The sequence below is a fragment of the Furipterus horrens genome, unplaced genomic scaffold, assembly GCF_987537825.1.
Source record: "Furipterus horrens unplaced genomic scaffold, mFurHor1.1.pri manual_scaffold_5, whole genome shotgun sequence".
NCBI classification, from domain to species: Eukaryota; Metazoa; Chordata; class Mammalia; order Chiroptera; family Furipteridae; genus Furipterus; species Furipterus horrens.
Window position 1 is genome coordinate 29,711,535 of NW_028327175.1, and position 21,807 is coordinate 29,733,341.

At 37.3% G+C, this 21,807-nt stretch overlaps 1 protein-coding gene across 1 annotated transcript in view; it reads right to left on the reverse strand.

The window, feature by feature from the left end:
* ADCY2 (adenylate cyclase 2) overlaps positions 1–21,807 on the reverse strand; it is a 378,366-nt gene that overhangs the window by 85,520 nt on the left and 271,039 nt on the right. Inside the window, exons 11-14 of the mRNA XM_090276238.1 lie at positions 21,143–21,186; positions 17,566–17,646; positions 6,571–6,640; positions 4,211–4,308 (exon numbers count right to left, since the gene is read on the reverse strand). Coding sequence (XP_090132364.1) covers positions 4,211–4,308; positions 6,571–6,640; positions 17,566–17,646; positions 21,143–21,186 — 293 coding nt within the window. The remainder of the gene's footprint in view (positions 1–4,210; positions 4,309–6,570; positions 6,641–17,565; positions 17,647–21,142; positions 21,187–21,807) is intronic.

Here is a 21,807-nt window from a genome sequence, read left to right on the forward strand (position 1 = left end):
GAGCTTGCCATGGACTAAAACCCTTGGTGTTGATGAACTCACTGTTAAAATCACATAAAACACAAGGAGACATACCACCACGAGAGAGTCAACAGATAGACTAAATGGCAGAACTCACATATTTAAAATGCATAAATAACAGAATGAAGCAAGTTTTATTTTTATACAATACATATAGAATCTGCTAATAATGGAAAAGAAAAAATGACATCCATAAGCAAAATGTAGAATTTTAAAATTTCAGATTTTAAAAAGGACCAAATAAACTTTTTATATATAAAAAAGTAATCACTGAAGTTACAAACTCAGTGTAGGTGAGGAATACACCAGAATGAAGCATAAAGAAATAGATAAATGGGACGTTTGAGAAAAAACTACAAGATCTGGAGCATAAACAGAACAGCACTGTATACAACTAATAAAAGTTCCAGGAGGAAAGATCAGATTAAGGCTAGGAGAAGAAATAGGTAAGGCGATGAGGCAGATAATTGTTAAGAATGAACTAAAAATATGAATTCTCAGATGGAAAAAAATCACAACTAGTCACTTAGGTTGTTGGCAGCCGTCCGTCTCGAGAGACGATGGTGTAGCTTCTTAAGAGTCTATCTGCACCACCGAGAATGGTTGTGCAGTCCGACTCGGGAGTGACACGGTATCTGTCTCCTCCCGTGTTAAATCGACATCTTGCGATGACGCTGGAGTGTCCTCTCCAGTGAAGCTGAAGCTACAGAGCCTGGGCAGGATGATATGGAGGGTCTGCTGTTGCCCATGCAGCAGACCCCCCCTCTCTTCACAGCTGAAGGATCCAAGGGAAAGACGGAGTCAATACAGCTTGGCTTCAGGTGCGCTGCAGGAGTTGCCGGTGTTGACTACAACGTCAAACCGCCTTAGGGACTCCGGCTCCGGATTTTCTGTCGGGGTTTACTCCCTTAGCCTTTCCCCTGAAGAGGTATGCCGCAAGGCAGTGGAGGTTTTTTGGAATCAGAGTTTTCCTTCTCTGATGTGCCCTGACTGGAAGATCGAACCAGCGACACTTAGCTCGCAGGCCGATGCTCAATCCACTGAGCCAAACCAGCCAGGGTGAGTCACTTAGGTAAAGAAGAACAAATATATATCTAGAAATCTAGCAAAAAAAAAAAGAAAAAAGAAAAGCACCTGGGGAAGACAGATAAGACAGATAACCTAGCAAGAATTATAAAAAGATTGACAGAAAATTTTTCATTAAGAACACTAGAAGCTTAACTGCAAAGTAATAATATCATCATAATATTAAGAGAAAATAAGAGCTAATTTGGTATTTTATAACCAGTTAAACTATTATTCAAGTACAAATGTTAAATAAAACAGATAAAGATATTTTAATACAAATAAAAAGTAGGAGATGTTGCTATTCACAGACCCTCAATAAAGGAACTAATAAATAATATACATCAGTAACAAGGAAAATAAAGAAAGAAATTATTTGAAAAAGCATTGATGAACAAAACGTTGGTAAAAATATGGGTAAATCTAAATAAAAATTGAATAGAATTACCATCTGAAATTAAAATGCTGAGAAATAATTATACATAATGATTAACTTTAGAATTTATTAAATTAAAAATATCTGTTAAAATTTTACTGGCAGTCATTAAAAGAAGAATATGTGGAATGTAGAAACATAAGAGGTAAAGTGGGTCTATATACATCAATAAAAAAATCAAAATACAAATAAAATAAACCACATTAATATAGAGAAAGATATCAGGTTGAATAAATTAAAAAATAAATAAAAATAGATGCTATTTATAGGAAGCATACCCAAACAATAATGGCCCCAAGAGCATAGAAACACATCTACAGTAAATATAACATTAGATTAACATTTGTGAAATATGGATTTTATGCACATCCATGTTTATCATTTTTATGCTCTGTACTTTTCTGTATGTTTTAAAGTATTTCATAGCAAGAATATTTTTAAAAAGAAAAGTGAGGATGTCAACATCAAAGATAAGTGAAGAAAAAAGACTAATATAATATAACATAACATAATATAAAGCTGGTACAGGAAGTGCGGTTCTCAACCTCTGAAGAAACTGAAGACTAAAGACATCAGCCCAACATTAGGAGGAGGCTGGAGACCAACAGTCAACCACATGGGCAGTACATGATTGAGCTTCGATAAAAATTCTGGACACTAAAGGCTTGGGCAGGCTTCCCTGGTTGACAATACTTGGTGGGCACTGCCACACATAGTGGGTGGGAGAAAGTCACCTCCCCAATGCTCCCCTGAGAGAGAACAGCCAGAAGCTCTGCATTTGGACCCCTATGTGTATCTTCCTTTGGCTAATTTTAATGTGCCCCTTCCCTGTGATAAATCATTCAACAAGTTCTTTCACACACACACAAATGCAGATCTCAACTCTCTTAGAAGAGCCCGCAGGCCTTCCTCTGAACTTTCTAACTACCAACGCCAAGAGGGAAATGCGGCCAGCACAGATTTCACAATGTTCATGCTCGAAATCTAACTTACTGCTCAAGAAAAACACAAAAACTGGTGATGATGCCTGAGAGAATGAACTGTCATAAATAAACAACATATTTATGGGTCCTCATAAATTAACAATGCAACAGAAGGGACAAGAAACAAAAAGGAAAGACAGAACAGAGATCTCCTTGATGTTCTTTTCAAAATATAATGCCATTAAGTGTTCTTCTTGTTCCCTGGAAGCTGGTCTCTTTTGATATTACTTTCCTCTCTCCCAACTCTTCCCGGTGGGTGATAAACTGTCTTAATTATGATCTAGAAAATATAAAAATACTCACCCAATAGGAAGATAGAGAAAAATGAAGAAATTTATCTACTTAAGAGTAATACCAAGGATCCCTTTACCCTGTACAATTCATATAACTTTCTAATGCCCAGTCTATAAGCCTTGTGCATGCCAGGATGATTGTTTCTCTCCTGTATCATGTGGCACCGGCCTGGCACTTAGAGCTTAATTTGTTAACCTTCTTAAAAATAAAAAAAAACTGGTAAGTTAACATTGGTAAATTTCATTGAAGTCTTAGAAGAGCTCAAATTTGCATATACAATTTAATGCAAATTTATGGGATAACAGGAACTCTAGTGAGAACCCCTTCCTAAAAGGGGTCAAATAGCTTTGGATTATACATATATGAATAATAATTTGATTTGTTCTAGTTATATAAAGCCTTTGAATTGGCTTAGTGCCCAGAAGAATATCGTTTGGAGTATGGGGGAAGGACAGACCATTTATTTCTAGTTTGCTCTGCATTTCATGAGACAAAAATGTAACCCAGCCTTAGAAATTCAAGTTTCCCACAAATGCTGGCTGTGCCCCTGAAGTTAAATGCAAATGCTCCAAATTATGCTACATTAAAAATGGTTGCTTTGGCCTCTACAAAGTAGATGATAAGAGGAGAGAAAATTTATCTTAAAATTCACTTCTGTATCCCTAATTAGCAAGAGACAGTTTTGTTTTCCTTTTCTTTTAGACTGTAGAATGAGAAAAATCTGTTTAAAGAAAGTCAATTGGCTTACACTGCACTCATTAAAAAGGTGAGAGAAAGACAAGCCAGGAATCACCAGGTGACTAGATTTTCTCCAATAGTTGGAACCAGGAGGCGTCCACCCCAAAGTGTGGATGTGTGAAATTCAGTTCACCCAGTTTCTCCTATCTGTACCAGGTTTGTCCTGGGAAAGACAAGTTGGACAGTGAACTGTAACAGTCAGAAATAGGGGCAGAGAGTGGACTTTATGAAGAAGAATGTAAAATCAGAATGCATGGGTGGGCAAAGTGTGGCCAGAGCAGGTTTTGTCCTTTCGATATACAATGATGTTATTTGTATATTAGAAACAACATCTGGCAATTTTGCCCTTTTTGGTAAAGTTTACTGGGCTACATTTTTCAGACAGGACATCGAAGTAATATGGAAATCAAAGGTAGGTTATGTTTATTTTTCTAAAACTCTGTAAGGTGAATCCACATGTCCACTTTGAAAAGCCAATGTTTCTCTAACTGAACATGACACACAGGGGCCATTTAACTTCACAGATCCTGAGGTACCACCCCTTCCACCCTCACTGCGACATGTTGCACAACCCTTCTTTTAGAAATGACCATCTTCTCACACCCTCAAGTATACCTGGGCCAGCGGGAAGGTGCCCCAGGTGAGAACCCCAGAGGAGAACACATGCACTTACTTCGGCGATACGAGGATCTGCACGATAAAGATGCAGAAGAATATGAGGCACGCACAGGTCACGTAGTACTTGAAGGCCGGCAGGGCAGTGGCTCGGTACTAAGTGGAGAAGGGGGAAACCGTGAATGGCAGTCCAGAGAGAGAAGGGCTGAAGCAGCCATCTGGGAGCCTAATTCTACCCGGCTCATGCATCACACTCGTAAATTGTGGACTGTGGCACAAACGAGCTGAGGCCAACGGCCGTTCATCTCCGGCAATGAGTGCTTCCTCCCTCCAAATGAGCTGTAACTTCCAAGGACTGCTTCCCTTATACGTTGAACTGTTCAGAAACCCATTTAAAGGTAATTGCATCATTCCAGCAAGGAGAGAGAGCACCAGACCACAAAGACAAGAGAGTGAATGATGGGACCAGTGAATGCTGTGGGTGCCCTGGATTCCCTGTGGGCCTGTTGTCTACAGTTATTTGGGGAGAGCAATTAATTTTTCACATAATATTTTACTTTTGAATTTTACTGATAAGATGCAATTTTCTCATTCCATTTACTTGTTCTGGTCTTTTATTTTATTATTTATCTTAATGTTACTTAGAGGTAGTGAATACATTCACAAGATAAAGACCAGCAGGCTTTGTCTAGGTCTGCATTCACGTCTGAGCCTGGCTGATGGGCATTCTTTTCACTTGTCCAGTTCAATCAGAAGTGGCCACACAGCTTTCCATCGCACCCAGGACCATAAACTGACCAGTGTAGCTGCCCACCTGGGACTGTCCCTGCCTGAGTTATGCAGGAAGAAAGACAGTCACTGCTGCAGCTGCTTCTCAAAGGGGAGTTTTATAACAAAATTAAAGGAAATAAAGTTTCTGTAGCAATGCTATTGCAACCTTCTGACAGTATTGGCAGGCTGCATTAGCTATATCTGCACAGATTGTTCCCCAAGTTATGGGAAGTTATAGTACGTATTGCTTGGGTTTTAGCCACTGGGGTTTTGGTGTGGGATGCTGGATCTCTGGGTGGTGAATTGATGCTTCTCTCCTTCAATGCCTTGCTGCTGTGTATCCTTCCTGCAGGGCTGAAGAGCAGGAGATAGATGAACAAAAAGCGAGCTTAAATCACAGTGTTCTCTAAAACTCAACTCAAACTGGCCTCTGCAAATATGTACACATGGACAGTGTAAGCAAAAGCTATGTTTTCAAATGACAATCACCTTCTATTTACTAGAATATATTTCTGGTGAATTTTGTGACTTAAAAGCCGGATAACTTACATGTTGATGAAGAAGCTATATTAGCAAAATTGCAGAAATGTGATTACATTCTATGCATTCAATTACACCCTTATCTTCTACCTTCTTCTGGGCTTTGTGCAGAGCTGTGACTTGGAGAATTAATAAAAGAAATGCACTTCTATCAGGAAGGGCATACTTTACCATTTACACAATAAGTATGTGTTAAAGTTATTCAAGGATAAAATGGTCAGAATAATAGTAATAAGTTACATGAAATATCAATTTGGTAAACCATCTATAGTCAATATGTTGACTTAAAAGCAGACAGTTGGTCTTCTTGACCATAGTAGAAAAGAAAGTTTTGGTATAACTGCATAATCCAACCCTAATAAATTTTGGAAGAAATTTTATATTTGATTTTTCCGTTCAATATCCATAAAAAATAAACTGAATTTTCTTAACAGAATTTTAATATGATACCTTTGTTCAAACTAAGGCTGTAATTATATGGTTGTATAATAAAAATTACCTTTAACTTATTCCTTTTCTAGATCGACACAAAAAGCAAATAAAATAAAGCTAACCTAGAACAGTTGTCCTTTCTGTAATAATTACTTAATTCATTTTAGCAAATCCATGTTAAACTTGACATGTAAAAATTAAATGTCTGCTTAATATATGTGCCTGAAGTAGCTCTTACTTTATGAGTCATAATGTGTAATTATTTAGATGCAACAAAACTTAAAGGTTTGGAGTTTCTAATTTTTCCAAATAGGGAGGTCTCATATTTTTGTCAGAAAGTTGAAATAATTTGTCCAAAGTCAGTGTAAATTTATCAGGAAGAATTTTTTTTGGATTTTGCTCTTTTCTTTGCACTTCCAGTTTCATAATGTTCCAGATATTATTTAGCACCAGCACTATTGAGAGTGATGACTAGCCAGGGACAGAAGCTTAGTTGCAAGAATTATGGCAAAACAATATATGCATGAAAGAATCATAGAAAAAGGTAAAAAGAGTTAGAGCCATTTTAAATGTCACAAGAAAAAAAAAAAAGAACACAAGTATAATTTCATGAAGGAATTGGAAAAACTAAAATTTTAGAAAAAATGATTGATCCTAAATAAAAACATAGCTTACCTCCTTTTCTAGAATTTTATTGTAGAAAAGCAATGAGATTCTCTGAATGTCTTCAGACTTGAGCCATTGCCTAGAATTAAAAAGGGCAGACATCATAAAACCAAACCTCCAACCAAACATCTGGAACTACTTTTTAAAAATGACTTGCATTCTTCTTTCTTTATTGTTAATCATCCAAAATTGAATATTTTTTAAAAAATGTATAATGCCAAATCACTGGATATGGAATCTGCAAATGTAATATTCCTATTCACACAATGCCCTCCTTGGAAAATATGATATTACAAACCAACTGTCATACCAAGTTGAAACTCAGCTAATTTCAATTAAGTAACTAGGGAGCCAAGTACATCTGTTCCCTGATGTTTTACTGGAATCACACGGTAGCGTCACGTTCCGAAGGATCTGGTTCATAGAGAAGCACCATTTTATGATCTTATAGCAAGCAACACATCACAGAACATCAAACCCATTTAGAGTCCATTCTAGTTCTAGGCGAGGAGATTTTGATTCTTTAACACTTACTGAAAATATTTTCGTTGTCATGTTTTTTAACCTTTCTAAATAATTTTTAAAATTACAATTAATGTACAACATTTTATTTGTTTCAGGTGTGCAACCCAGTGATTAGATGCTTATATAACTAAGAAGTGGTCTCCCTGATAATTCTAGTACCAAGTTGACACCTTGCATAGTTACTACAATGTCATCAACTATGGTCCCTCTGCTGTGCTTTCCATCCCTGTGACTGGTCTGTAACTGCCTCTTTGTGCTTTTCTGAACCCTTTCACCTTTCTCACCCGGTCCCCAAGCCCCCTCCCCTCTGGCAACCATCACAATGTACCCTCTGTGAGCCTTTTTCTGTTCTGCTTGCTCATTTATTCTGTTTTTTAGATTACACATACAAATGAAATCTTTGTCATGTTTTTTTTTTTAAATTTCTATAAAGTAAAAATAGTCTTTGAATACAGTTTTCAAAAAATCAGTTGGAAATAATAAGGAGCAAGCAGGTCATATCACTAACACTGTATTAACATACATACACAAATAAGTACATGCATATCTCTCAGATGGTAAAAAATATGGGATTGACTTATAAAACCTGTTTTAAGGAAGTCATTGAAATAGAGAAAGAGGAGTTAGAAGATGGCCGCGGAGTAGGAGCAGCGTTCTCAGCTCACTCCTGTTAAGGAGACAATCCAGGAGGAACAAACTCGGGGAGGAATGACTGACACCTTCACAAAAGAACTCAAGACAAGGTGGGCAGAGTGACTCTCAATCAACTAACCAGAGAAAAAGATCCACCAAAAAGTAGCTGAAATACGACCAGACAGATTAAAGAAATATCATCAAGGACAACACAGACGGAAATCCAGGAGGGCGGAGGAGTAAGTGGAAGCTACACTAACCCCCTCCCAGGACGAGCCAGTGCTGACTTAGCCCCAGTACAGCAGACAGACCATCCCCCTCCAAGTGGTGTCATACTAAGGGGAAATAAAAGCCCTGCCTACAGGAATTAAGTTGCCACACCCACGGTCATTAAGCCTGACGGCTGATCACAGATTGAGTATAGTAACAACTAAAGAAGAGAGACAAAGGGAGTAGATCCCTGGAAGTCTCCAACAGGCTGCCTAGGGCCAGTCTGGTACATGATCTGACGCTACCAGAGGCAGACCCAGGAAGAACTGATCATTCTAAGAAGCACCAACAAACAAAAGGAATCACAAAAATGGGGAGACAGAGAAACAACCCCCCATCAAAAGGAAAGGTAGAATCCCCAGAAAGAGTGCTAAATGAAATAGAGGGGAGCAACATATCAGATACAGAATTTAAAACATGGATTATGGAGAAGCTAAATGAGCTCAGCGGAAACTACAAAGAACTCCAGAAAAACTACAGTGAACTCCAGAAGAACTATAAGGAACTTACTGAGAATTATACCAGCATCAAAAAGGACATGGAAGCTATCAATAAGAGCCAGGAGGAAATGAAGAATACAATCTCTGAATTGAAGAACACAGTAGAAGGAATTAAAAGCAGGCTAGAGGAAGCAGAAGATCGGATCAGCGAGCTGGAGGACAACGTACACAAAAACTCCCAGACAATGCAACAAAATGAAAAAAGACTGAACAAGACTGAAGAGGTTCTAAGACAGCTGCAGGACAACATGAAACGTAACAATATCCGTATCATTGGAATTCCAGAAGGAGAAGAAGAAGAGCAAGGGATAGAAAACCTCTTTGAAAAACTAATGACAGAAAACTTCCCTCACATGAGGAGAGAAAGAGTCATGCAAATCCAGGAGGCACAGAGGGTCCCAATGAAGATGAACCCCAACAGGCCCACCTCAAGACACATCATAATTAAAATGGCAACATCCAAAGACAAAGAGAGAATCCTAAAAGCAGCAAGAGGGAAACAACTAATAACATACAAGGGAGCTCCAATAAGGCTATCCTCAGATTTCTCAGCAGAAACACTACAAGCAAGAAGGGAATGGCAAAAAATATTCCAAGCAATGAAAAACAAAGGCCTACAACCAAGAATACTCTACCCAGCAAGGCTCTCATTCAAAATGGAAGGCGAAATAAGGAGTTTCTCAGACAAAGGAAGACTAAAAGAATACATCTCCACCAAACCAGCAATGCAAGAGATGCTAAAGGGTCTGCTCTAAAAAGATAAAGAAACAGAGAGAAACAGAGAAGAACACGAGTACAAAGGGGGAAAATGACAATGAATAAGTACTTATCAGTAATAACCTTAAACGTAAATGGATTAAACGCTCCAATTAAAAGACATAGGGTAGCTGAATGGATTAGAAAGAATGACCCACATATATGCTGTCTACAAGAGACCCACCTTAGAACAAAAGATCTACACAGACTGAAAGTAAAGGGATGGAAAAATGTATTCCAAGCAAATGGACATGAAAAAAAAGCCGGGGTAGCAATACTTATATCAGACAAAACAGATTTCACAGCAAAGTCCATAAAAAGAGACAAAGAAGGGCATTTCATAATACTTAAGGGAAAAATCCATCAAGAAGATATAACCCTTATAAATATATATGCACCCAACTTAGGAGCACCCAAATATGTAAGGAAAATTTTGAAAGACTCCAAGAAAGATATAGGCAGCAACACACTCATTGTAGGGGACTTTAACACCCCATTGTCAACAATGGACAGATCTTCAAAGCAAAGAAACACCAAAGATATTGAGGCACTGAACAACACTTTAGATCAAATGGACTTAGTCGATATATATAGAAGTTTACACCCCAAAGAAGCAAAATATACATATTTCTCAAGTGCACATGGAACATTTTCAAAGATAGACCACATGATAGGTCACAAAACAAGCCTCAATAAATTCAAGAAAATTGAAATTATATCAAGCATCTTCTCAGATCACAATGCCTTAAAATTGGAAATCAACCTCAAGGAAAAAACTCAAAAACATTCAAACTCATGGAGAATGAATAACATGCTATTAAATAATGAATGGGTTAACAATGACATCAAGGAAGAAATCAAAAAGTTCCTGGAAACCAATGATAATGAACACACAACAACCCAAAACCTATGGGATACAGCGAAAGCAGTCTTAAGAGGAAAGTTCATAGCAATACAAGCCTACCTAAAAAAGCTAGAAGAATCTCTAGTTAAAAATTTAACCCTACAGCTACAAGAACTAGAGGAAGAACAACAAGCAAAACCCAGATCAAGTAGAAGGAAGGAAATCATCAAGATCAGAGCAGAATTAAATGACATAGAGTCTAAAGAAACAATTCAAAAGATCAACAAGAGTAGGAGCTGGTTCTTTGAAAAGATAAACAAAATTGACAAGCCTTTAGCCAGGCTCATCAAGAAAAAAAGAGAGAGGACCCAAATAAATAAAATCAGAAATGAAAGAGGAGAAATCACAACTGATACCACAGAAATACAAAGAATTATAAGAAATTATTATGAACAACTGTATGGCAAGAAATTTGACAACCTAGAAGAAATGGACAGATTCCTGGAAAACTATAGTCTGCCCAAACTGAACCAAGAAGAAGCAGAAAGTCTGAATAGACCAATAACAGCTAGCGAAATTGAAGCAGTAATCAAAAAACTCCCAGCACACAAAAGCCCAGGACCAGATGGCTTCACAAGTGAATTCTACAAAACATTTAGGAAAGAACTAACTCCTATCCTCCTCAGACTATTCCAAAAGATACAAGAAGAGGGAAGACTCCCAAACTCGTTCTATGAAGCCAGTATAACCCTAATTCCAAAACCAGGTCAAGACACAACAAAGAAAGAAAACTACAGACCAATATCGCTGATGAACATAGATGCTAAAATCCTCAACAAAATATTGGCAAACCGGATCCAGCAACACATTAGAAAGATCATACACCACGATCAAGTGGGATTCATCCCAGGGATGCAAGGATGGTTTAATATTCGCAAATCAATAAACGTGATACACCACATAAACAAAATGAAAGACAAAAACCACATGATCATATCAATAGATGCGGAAAAAGCATTTGATAAAGTACAACACCCATTTATGATAAAAACTCTCAGCAAAATGGGAATAGAGGGAGCATACCTCAACATAATAAAGGCCATATATGAGAAACCTGAAGCCAACATCATACTCAATGGGCAAAAACTGAGAGCATTCCCCCTGAGATCAGGAACAAGACAAGGATGTCCGCTCTCTCCACTGCTATTCAACATAGTCTTGGAAGTTCTAGCCACAGCAATCAGACAAGAAAGAGAAATAAAAGGCATCCAAATTGGAAAAGAGGAAGTAAAACTGTCATTATTTGCAGATGACATGATAGTGTACATAGAAAATCCATTAGACTCCACAAAAAAACTACTCAATCTAATAAGTGAATTTGGCAAAATAGCAGGATACAAAGTCAATATTAAGAAATCGAAGGCATTTTTATACACCAACAATAAAAACTCAGAGATAGAAACTGAAAGAAAAATCCCATTTACCATAGCAACAAGAAAAATAAAATACCTAGGAATAAACTTAACCAAAGAGGTAAAAGACCTGTACACAGAAAACTACATAACACTGAAGAAAGAAATTAAAGAAGATACAAATAAATGGAAGCGTATACCATGCTCATGGATGGGAAGAATCAACATCATTAAAATGTCCATACTACCCAAAGCAATTTATAGATTCAATGCAATCCCTATTAAAATACCAGCAACATATCTCACAGACCTAGAACAAATACTTCAAAAATTTATATGGAACCAAAAAAGAGCCCGAATAGCCACAGCAATTTTGAGGCAGAACACAGTAGGAGGAATCACAATACCCGATATCAAACTATACTACAAGGCCACGGTAATCAAAACAGTCTGGTACTGGCATAAAAACAGACATATAGATCAATGGAACAGAATAGAGAGCCCAGAAATAAGCCCAGGTTCATATGGTCAACTAATATTTGACAAAGGGGGAAAGAACATCAAATGGAGTGAAAAGAGCCTCTTCAACAAATGGTGTTGGGAGAACTGGACAGGGACATGCAAAAAAATGAAACTAGACCACCAGCTCACACCATACACCAGAATAAACTCAAAATGGATCAAAGACTTAAATGTAAGCCGTGACACCATAAAAGTCCTAGAGGAAAAAATAGGCAGAAAAATTTCAGATATCCCACGTAGCAACATTTTCACTGATATAACTCCAAAGGCAAGGGAAATAAAGGAAAGAATAAACAAATGGGACTACATCAAACTAAAAAGTTTCTGCTCAGCTAAAGAAAACATCAGCAAGATGCAAAGGAAACCAACCATATGGGAAAATATATTCGCCAATGACATCTCAGACAAGGGATTGATCTCCAAAATATACAAAGAACTCATACGACTCAACACCAAGAAGACAGACAACCCAATTAAAAAATGGGCAAAGGACCTGAACAAACACTTCTCCAAAGAAGACATACAGAGGGTCCATAGACATATGAAAGTATGCTCAACATCACTAGCCATCAGAGAGATGCAAATTAAAACCACAATGAGATACCACCTCACACCAGTCAAAATGGCAATCATCAACAAATCAACAAACAACTTGTGCTGGAGAGGATGCGGAGAAACGGGAACCCTGGTGCATTGCTGGTGGGAATGCAGATTGGTGCAGCCACTGTGGAAAACAGTTTGGAATTTCCTTAAAAAACTAAAAATGGAACTGCCTTTTGAACCAGCAATTCCATTGCTAGGATTATATCCAAAAAATCCCGAAACACCAATTCAAAAGAACCTATGCACTCCAATGTTCATAGCAGCACTATTTACAATAGCCAAGTGCTGGAAACAACCTAAATGCCCATCTGTAGATGAGTGGATCAAAAAACTGTGATACATCTACACAATGGAATTCTATGTAGCAGAAAGAAAGAAGGAACTTCTACCATTTGCAACAACATGGATGGAACTAGAGAAAATTATGCTTAGTGAAATAAGCCAGGCAACAAAAGAAAAATACCTTATGCTGTCACCTATTACAGGAAACTAATGAACAACACAAACAAATGAGCAAAATTGAACCAGAGGTATGTAAACAAGAAGTAGACTAACAGTAAAAAGGGGGGCGGGGGGGAGGAAAAGAAAGGTGTAAGGGGATGGGTCAAGTTAAAAAATATATATATATATGAATGACCCACAGACAGGTGCAACTGAGTGGGGACTAAATGTGGGGGAGGGGAGGGACAGGGTGCAGGGAAACAAGAGGGCTAAAAAAGTGAGACAACTGTAATGGAAAAACAAACCAAAATCTCTTAGTGGGGGAAAAATGAAAATATGAAGAATGGAAATGCCAGTTCAGTGAATATTAGGACAAAGATTTTCCTTCACGTTGTATATTTTTCTCCCTATTTGATCCCTCCAGAGTTTGGCATTCTAAACAAGTAAGTAATGACATAAGTTCCTTTGCATAGAACTAATAAGACCAGTTGTCAACAGAGGTTCTTTTTTTTTTTTTTTTTTTTTTGACCAAGTCTTTGACTGGAATGTCAAGCCCAAAGGAAACATACTTGGGCTCAGATTGTTGCCAGAAAGCCCTGAGGAACTGGGAATGACTTTCAAAGGTAATAAAAGCCCGTGAGATAAAAGGCCTGGTACCATGGTTGGTTGTGCGGTCCACAGCAATCTTTCCAGGGAAGGAACGAAGGTTGTTTTCCTGAAAGATGGCTAGAAGGGACCTTAAGGCACAAGGAAAGACCAGAAAGACTTGGAAAAAACAGGTGTGTACGGGCAAGGATGAATGCCAGATATGTGGCACAGCTTCTGTGCCCTGAAGAACAGACTGAAGGTCACCCCAAATATTCCTTGGGTAAGTTCCAGCAAAGCAGAACTAAAGATCATAAGTGATCATTTGCTGCTCTTGTTATGTCTATGCAAACGAACAGGATAAATTAAAAATGGACTTAATGTAGTCCCTTTAAAGACAAGGAGGGTAACCTTAGGGAGAAGAATTATTATTCAAGGAAAATCACAATGATCAGTAGTATAGTATAAAACAGGGCAACTAACCGTCTTAAAAGTTTCTTCTCCAGATTTAGAGACTTGTTTGCGGGTTATGTTACATAAATTAACACGTGTTTTTTGTTTTCAAAGGACATAAGCCTATGATCGCATTACCTGAGTGATTATCTGTACGCATAAGCCTCACTTAATCCTCTCTGCAGCGCTGCCTCCTGAGACTCAACGGTTTGGCTGAACTAAATGGCTGGGTTGGGGAAGAATGGGGTGGTCTGTGGACTTCACTTTAAAACGGGTTTCTCTTTTCTATCCTAATGGCTTGGACAGAAAAGGCCCAGAGGTCTGAGAGGGGGAAATACCTAAACTATTTACCTCAGCCCAAACTAAGTATAATGGGCAAAAGGGTTTTGGACAGGCGAGTTGTGCCTAGCACACCTTCTTACAAAGAAGCCTTTTTTTTTTTTTTTTTTTTTTCTTTCCCTAATATGGAACATTGAAAAATTAATCCCTGCCTTCTGTCATCTAGTAGTTATGGATTGAATGATGTCTTTTAACCCTTTTCGCCAAATCTGTTGCCCCCAGAACACAACAAGGACACCAGCCTGTTAAACCAAGCACGCCGATGACCGGAGACAGCCAACTGACCTGGAGTCTGCACGATCCTTCCCCATGTGGGAAGGCCACCCTCCCCTCCACACCCCCACTCTTATTAGGGTTTTCTGGACCCAAGGGTAGGTAGGACGACGACCATGTCCAGCTTGAAGCAGCTAGAGGAGCTTGAGACCTTCGCCCATTGTCCTTTACAAGATTACAAAGGGTCCTAATATTTGAGAGGGGGGGGATAGTGAATTTCTATGAACCAGGGGTATGGACTTGGGGGGGATTGCTGGGGGAGGGGGGTGGTGGGTGGAGGGGAGCAAGGGGGAGAAAATTGGAACTGTTGTAACAATATAATCAATAAAAAACATTATAAAAAAAAATAAAAAAATAAAAAGAAAAAAAAAAAAAAAAAAAGAAATAGAGAAAGAGCTTAAGGGCAAGACTTTTCACTGGAATGCTGTATACAATCAGAAGCTAAACAGCAGCACCAGACATATAACTAAGCAAGCTGGGTGCACAGTGCCTGACAGAATCATGCTTTTGGCAATAAAATTAACAGCATTTTCTGAAATAAAGTTAAGTAAGAAAAAAATTGAAACCTGTGCATCAAAAAAAAAAATCTAAAAATAAATATCAATGGTGACCAACTGGTTTAGGTCATTAACTGATGAATTTATATTTCTATTTTCCTAACTTTTCTTAAATATTTTTATAATTAAAAAATACATTAACCTGAATTATAATGTATATGTATGTATATAGGTATATTTCTACAAGTGTATATAATCTTATGTTTACATCTATATATAGGGGAGAGAACATATGTATATTAAGACATTAGGGATAAAATAATATTTTACATAAAATTCCAAAAAATGTTGTATCTATTCAAACAAAAATCAATTCACATGAATTTATTAATATAGTACTTTCTAATCCATTGATCATCTCTCTATGTATTTGGACTCTTTGAGATATATTCAGGAAGTAAAGGGTGAAGGCCTTTGAGGACCCAGGAGATAAGGCCAAGTGAACTGTTACATTTTACCTGGTAATCAACCACTTACTGATTTCAGATTTGGGACCCTAAGTGTACACAATGTCTCACATTAGGACTAACAACAAGTTAACCCAGGAAACCAGCACGTCTGAGGAGGGCCATCTCCATGTCCTCCCAGACAGCCCTGTGCACAGAACATCTGAGAGCTGGGAAGGCTCTCACAGCACATGGGCCAGGAGAAGCTTGAATGTCCCAGAAGGCTCAACTACACACAGTGCACTTTCAACAGAGGCACATAAGTCAGGGTAATGTGTTCTAGAATAACCACCATTAAAGGAGAGCTATAACAATACTTTTTGATTCAAAGGTATGTTCTTTAGATTCAGGGGAATAAATATTTTTGGTATTTCTTATTGTACTACCTGCAGAAATGTGTAATTTTTCTATTTTATGAGACCAGTTAGAGGGATAAAATATTGGTTAATATACAAAAAAGGACACAAAATAAAATTTAAGATAAATTTTAACTATACTCAGTTTCAGAACTGTGTATTTATCAAACTATGATTCCTGTATACAGGTAGCTCATTAAAGTGAGGTTTTTTTTCTTTATTGAGAAAGAAAAATCTAATTTAAAAATGTTCCTGGGGTAATATAAGCTTGAAAATAAAATAAAAGTGAAATTTATAGAGTAGAAATAAAACTGGCTCTTCATTAAGTTGCAGGGACCCATACTTCCAGTTTAGGTTTTACTTATCTGTCTGTCTGTGTCCTGCAGGTAGACAGGAAGTGATCAAGACCAGGTTTCTCTTTCCTTGTGACCCTAACACCTAACATTGAGTTTTTAAAGCCACAAATACAGGATTGGTGCTTGGGGGAAATGACTTAATTCAAACCACATGTTGCCTTTAGAGCATACAAGGGGCTTTAGGCAGGTGTTAATTTAATGTAGCAGTATATCTGAACTGCAACTGTAGCCTGACTAAGACACTTTATTGTGTATATATGCAATTACACATACATACACACCCCACAGACACACATATACACTCATGTAATTCTTTCATAAGCCCTATATGTATTCTAAAATAAACACATAAAATGAACAATCTAGAAGGGGCACACGTTTTGCAAAGATGTGCAATTTAAGTTTGGAGGCAGAGTCCTATGTAAAAATCACTTACATTTTTTAAGAGTAAACTTCCATGATAAAAATTAAATAGTCAGGTTTCTATAAGGGTGGAAACCTTTCCATTGAGGCTTTTCATTTGGCCCTACTGATGTTTACACTATAATTTAATTCAACAAAAATTTATTGAGTGAACAAGCACCTAACATAGTTTCAAAGGCTGATGAATGTAATCATTCTGTCCAGGCCATGAATGCCACTACTTTCTTTATTTTTTTTCTCTGCATTTCAGGGGCCATTTGAAACTGTAACAGCAATTCATAGACTAAATAGACATTCATAAAATGCATAGACTTCATAGAGTGAATAATATTTTGCCCTGCCCCCCCCCAAAAAAACTGGTCTTCTTCCCATTACTCCCATGAATTCAGATTCTAATGCACAAGACTCCTCCTGAAATTTATAACACAGATATCTCCACATTCTCTGATTTTGCATTCTGTAATAAATGCATTCTGAATGGACAGTATTACATGACACAACTTGAAGGTTTTCCCATAATGCAGTTCCTACTGATCTTTAATACTGTCTCGTGGACACATTTTGCTATGATTTTTCTTTCCATGTTTACATCTTTGGCTGCTTATTAGTAATTTACTTGGAGAGTATTTATTAGGTAGGAAATAACAATCTTTTCAAATAACAGTTTGAAATAAGAGATGAAGGATAATTTAAGATAAAAAAGTACTCACTTTTGTGCATTAATTCCATCAATTGCTTGAATCATCCTTTCGTTCAACTCTTCTTCAAATCTTTTCTTTTGTGACTTGGTTCTACATAAAAAAAAAAAAAGAAAAGAAAATGTAGTGGATAAGAATCTTATTACTAAAATAAATATTAAGCCCATTTTTCTATGATGCCAACACTTCTATTTAATTTGGTTAATCAGGTAAAAAGAAAAAAAAGAAAAGAAAGAAACAAGTCTATGAACAGCCTTTTCTTTCTTAACAGCAGCCACTCTGTGGATCAAGAGAATTGACTAGAGTTTTTGGTGCAGTAAAATACGCTTTACCATTCACTTAGAGTGAAATTTTTCTAGGTAATCAAAAGCAATACTGAAGGATAGTTACTTACTGTTTGAGATAAAAGACCTTTTTGTCTTAAGAGACACATTAGCCCTTCACTGGTTACCTTCATAAACTTTATTTTATGACAGAACACACTGGCTCTGGAAATTCCTCTGCAAAAATTTGGTGTGGTTGACAAAATAGTTATTCCTTGTTCATGTTTTCACTGGCTTGTTTTCAAGAATTTGAAGAACTACAGTCTTTTTGTAGGCATATCAAAGCTTAATTGTATGTATTCAAATGTTCCTCAATGGTTGAAAGCACTATTCACAGGAAGCCCCACTGATATTTGCAGACTACTCAGTAAGAGAAGCAAAAAATCTTCAGCTATAATATGCCCTGTAAATAAATTATGACAAAAACACAGTAAGTTCCACAAGGTTAATTTGATGATTAGCCTTAACATGTAAAGGAGAAAACCGAAATAATAACTGTTTCTAAAAGTTAGACACCTGCAAAGAATGAAAGCACAGGCTGGCTTTCGCCAAACTGGCCCCAACTAGCCTGTACCCAAGGCTAGGTGTCGGCAGGTCACTTAGTCCAACGTGCAGTGAGCATGCGGCTTCTCTGTGTTCTGGTTATTTAAATTACCAATGGATTGGACTTTCTATTCTGGAATAAAAAATCCGTTTCCTGAGTTTAAAACTGCCTCTAGATAGAGACAAGAAGATCATTGCATATGCAATGCCATAGTTTTGTATACTTAATCTCATGGAATAATCACTAATGAGATGATGTGCATTGAAATTTCATCAGCTTCTCTGAATTTGTGACTTCAAATCCTATCTTCTGTAAACAGGCCAAAGGCAGTCTTGGTTCAAAAATAGAATGATATTAAGTGATTGAGATATAGATATAGAGCCAACTGAATTAAGAGGTGATAACATGCCAAATTCCAAGCTGCTTATAGAAGGAAATTTTTTTTTTTTATTCTTCTTTAAAAATAAAAAGGTCAGGAACTTTAGCAATCATCTAGTCTGGGTCATCCTCATTCACAGGTGAGAAGCTACCTACATGTTAGATCCTATTTTGTTTTTATTAGCTCTTGACTGGACTTGAGTTTCTTGCCTTCAGTTTGCTGGCTTTCTTTATCTCGAAGTCTCTCCAAGTCTAAGCAGGAACAGTTGTAAATACCTTGAGCTCACAGAAAAAAAAAAAAAAATCCTTCAGTGTTGTGCCTGGGCTAACGTTGGCATCGCCTTTGTGAATCTGTTTTGGGGATTAGCTTGGACAGTGCTTGGACAGCGGTCAATGCAGTAAATACGGCATGGGAAGTAGCCAATGAATGCATATGATTTTGCAGCTTTGTATTCACTTAATTATCTGAACAACAATGATTAACCTATAGACAGTAGTGTTCTCTCTAATTTTGTGACTTCTGCTATGGAAACAATAGATACCCTTGGGTTTGATAACCTACCCACTAGGAGTCTTAACTTGCCAACCAGGGCTTTGCTCCTCAGACTTGCAGAGTTTCTGACCTTCCTGTCCTTATTTCTGCCTCTTGGCCCCACCACTGGCCTCCCCATTACTTACTGTCCCCAACACCTCTTTCTTTCCAATTTCTCTCCGTTGTTTCTCCTGAGCTCCTTCCCTAACCTGTCCCACTTCCATACCTGGGCTTTTATAGCTAAGGGGACAGGGAAGAGGTTGTGCATTAGCTCAGATGATGCTTCAGCAGTCTAGGACACAGACTTGGCCAGGCTGGAAGCTCAGAAAGGTTTTATGACGTAGGCCATGTGACAAAGCCAGGGCACGTAAGGGAAGCCCAGGTGAGGCCCTCCATGAGGCCTTGGGACCATTAAAGATCACCCACCCTAGAGGAGAGTGGAATAGACAAATAGACATGGAGGAGGCTCTTAGGAAGGCAGGCAGGACAGGAGAACAGTCAGGGCACAAATCCTGGCCTTGCCTCTGCCAGCTGTGTTACTCTGGGTACCTCAGTTTTCTTCCCTTCTAAAAGGATAACGGCCATCATGTCTACCTTGGAGGAATACTAAAGATGAAACTGGATTTTCCATATGCCTACTACAGATACAAAAGACAGCTTATGATTACTGTCTTCCAAACAGCAGCCATCCCGGGGGACACTGCCCACATAATACTGGTGCTCCACTGGGCATTCCCAGCTGTTATTTCAGAAAACAGATTCCTGAAGCACAATTTCAGAGAGGGGAAGACAGATAATAGAAGAGATATTAAGAATAAAGTGAAAGGATATTCACGAAATTTCTGTGCACTGTTGCTCGCAGACGTGCTAATGTCTAATTGGCTGGAAAAGCCACACCTTCTCAAGTTATGTTACGGGGTCCATGATATTCCTAAAATTAGCTGCAGTTTTCTTTAATATGGTATTTGTCACTTCGAACATAATGCCTCAAAAGCTCTAGAACCCAGTTATTCTTATAACAGAAGGCTAGGAGAGTTACATCTCAATGTTAAAATTTCAAATTGTGTAGAAAATATAAATTATGGCTCATTACAACAAAGTCCCCTAGAGGGATTGATGTGCATTCTTTGCCATGTTTTGCAGGTAATGATCTACCTAATTGTGTTTACTTTTTACTTGAATATCATGTATTTTCTACAAGAATAATTCCACCTCTCTGTGGGGAAAGAATGGCGGGCTTGAGTTTTGGGCCTTCCATTAATTATCTTAATTACTTCAATAAGAAATACTTAATTCCCAAACCAATACTATTCCAACCTGACTCCCAAAACTAGAGGAACATGGGAAGAAAAGGCGTTAGTGCCTGGGATTCCTCTGTGGATGGTGATAGGGGACCTGAAGACATTTGTGGGGAGTTCTTTTCTTTTTTGAGAGGTTGAGCAGCCCTTCTTTTTACTACAGAAAGCCTAGACTTATCTTCCTTTTATCTCTAAGATAAACAGAAAAAAATGTAATTTTTAAGGAACCTACTCATTTTAAGAAAATTCAAATTTTTACTACATATTAATATTAAGAAGAGTCATTTTAAGAAAACGATGCCAACTTTTACAGTGATTACCAGGTGGTGTTTTCTTTTTCCCTGTCTTAATTCTAATAACACAACACTAATAATCCTATTTTTAGAAGCTTGAAAGCAATTTAATAGGGCTTTTCACAAGTAGCCTTCAAAATTACTGTAATTGACAATAATTACTTTCAGAAATAAATAAATAATAAGCCTTTAAAAATTAGAAAGTGGAACATATTCCATACCTTAAGGTGCGATTTTGAAAATTATGCTGACCCATTGGTACATCCTATTAAAAAAGAAAAGGCTATTAGTTGCCAAAAACATACTTTAAAAATAATGTTGCAATGATAACTATGTAAAACATATATATATATATATATATATATATATTTTATCACAGAAAGTATCTGTTAGGTAACATATAATTACCCAGGTGGAGAAAAAGAGCTTAAGTATAATGTAAAACAAGATTTAAAACTCAGTTTATATTTAGAATCTTGGTGTCATCTATAAACTCTGGATGTTGGAAGTACCAGAATGGTTGTCTGGATTTTTAAAATTTACAGCCTCCTGATATTTGAAGATACGATTTCAAAGAACTGCTAACAGAAAATTGTTATTACAGTTACTGTAGAAAGCTTACAATCATGTGAAATTGTAGTTCAGTATCAGACAAATATTTAAAAAGTGCTTTAAAACACAAACATAACCACAAAATCTATAGTTAATCCTTATCAATAAACTGGGTTGTTAAAAAATGGTACCATTGGTTAAGAATGCATATCAGGGGAACCACTTTGTAAAGTATATGATTGTCTAACCACTATGCTGTATACCTCAAACTAATACTGAATAAGATTGAATGTAAACTGTAATTGAAAATTAAAGATAACTCTTTTGCCATGAC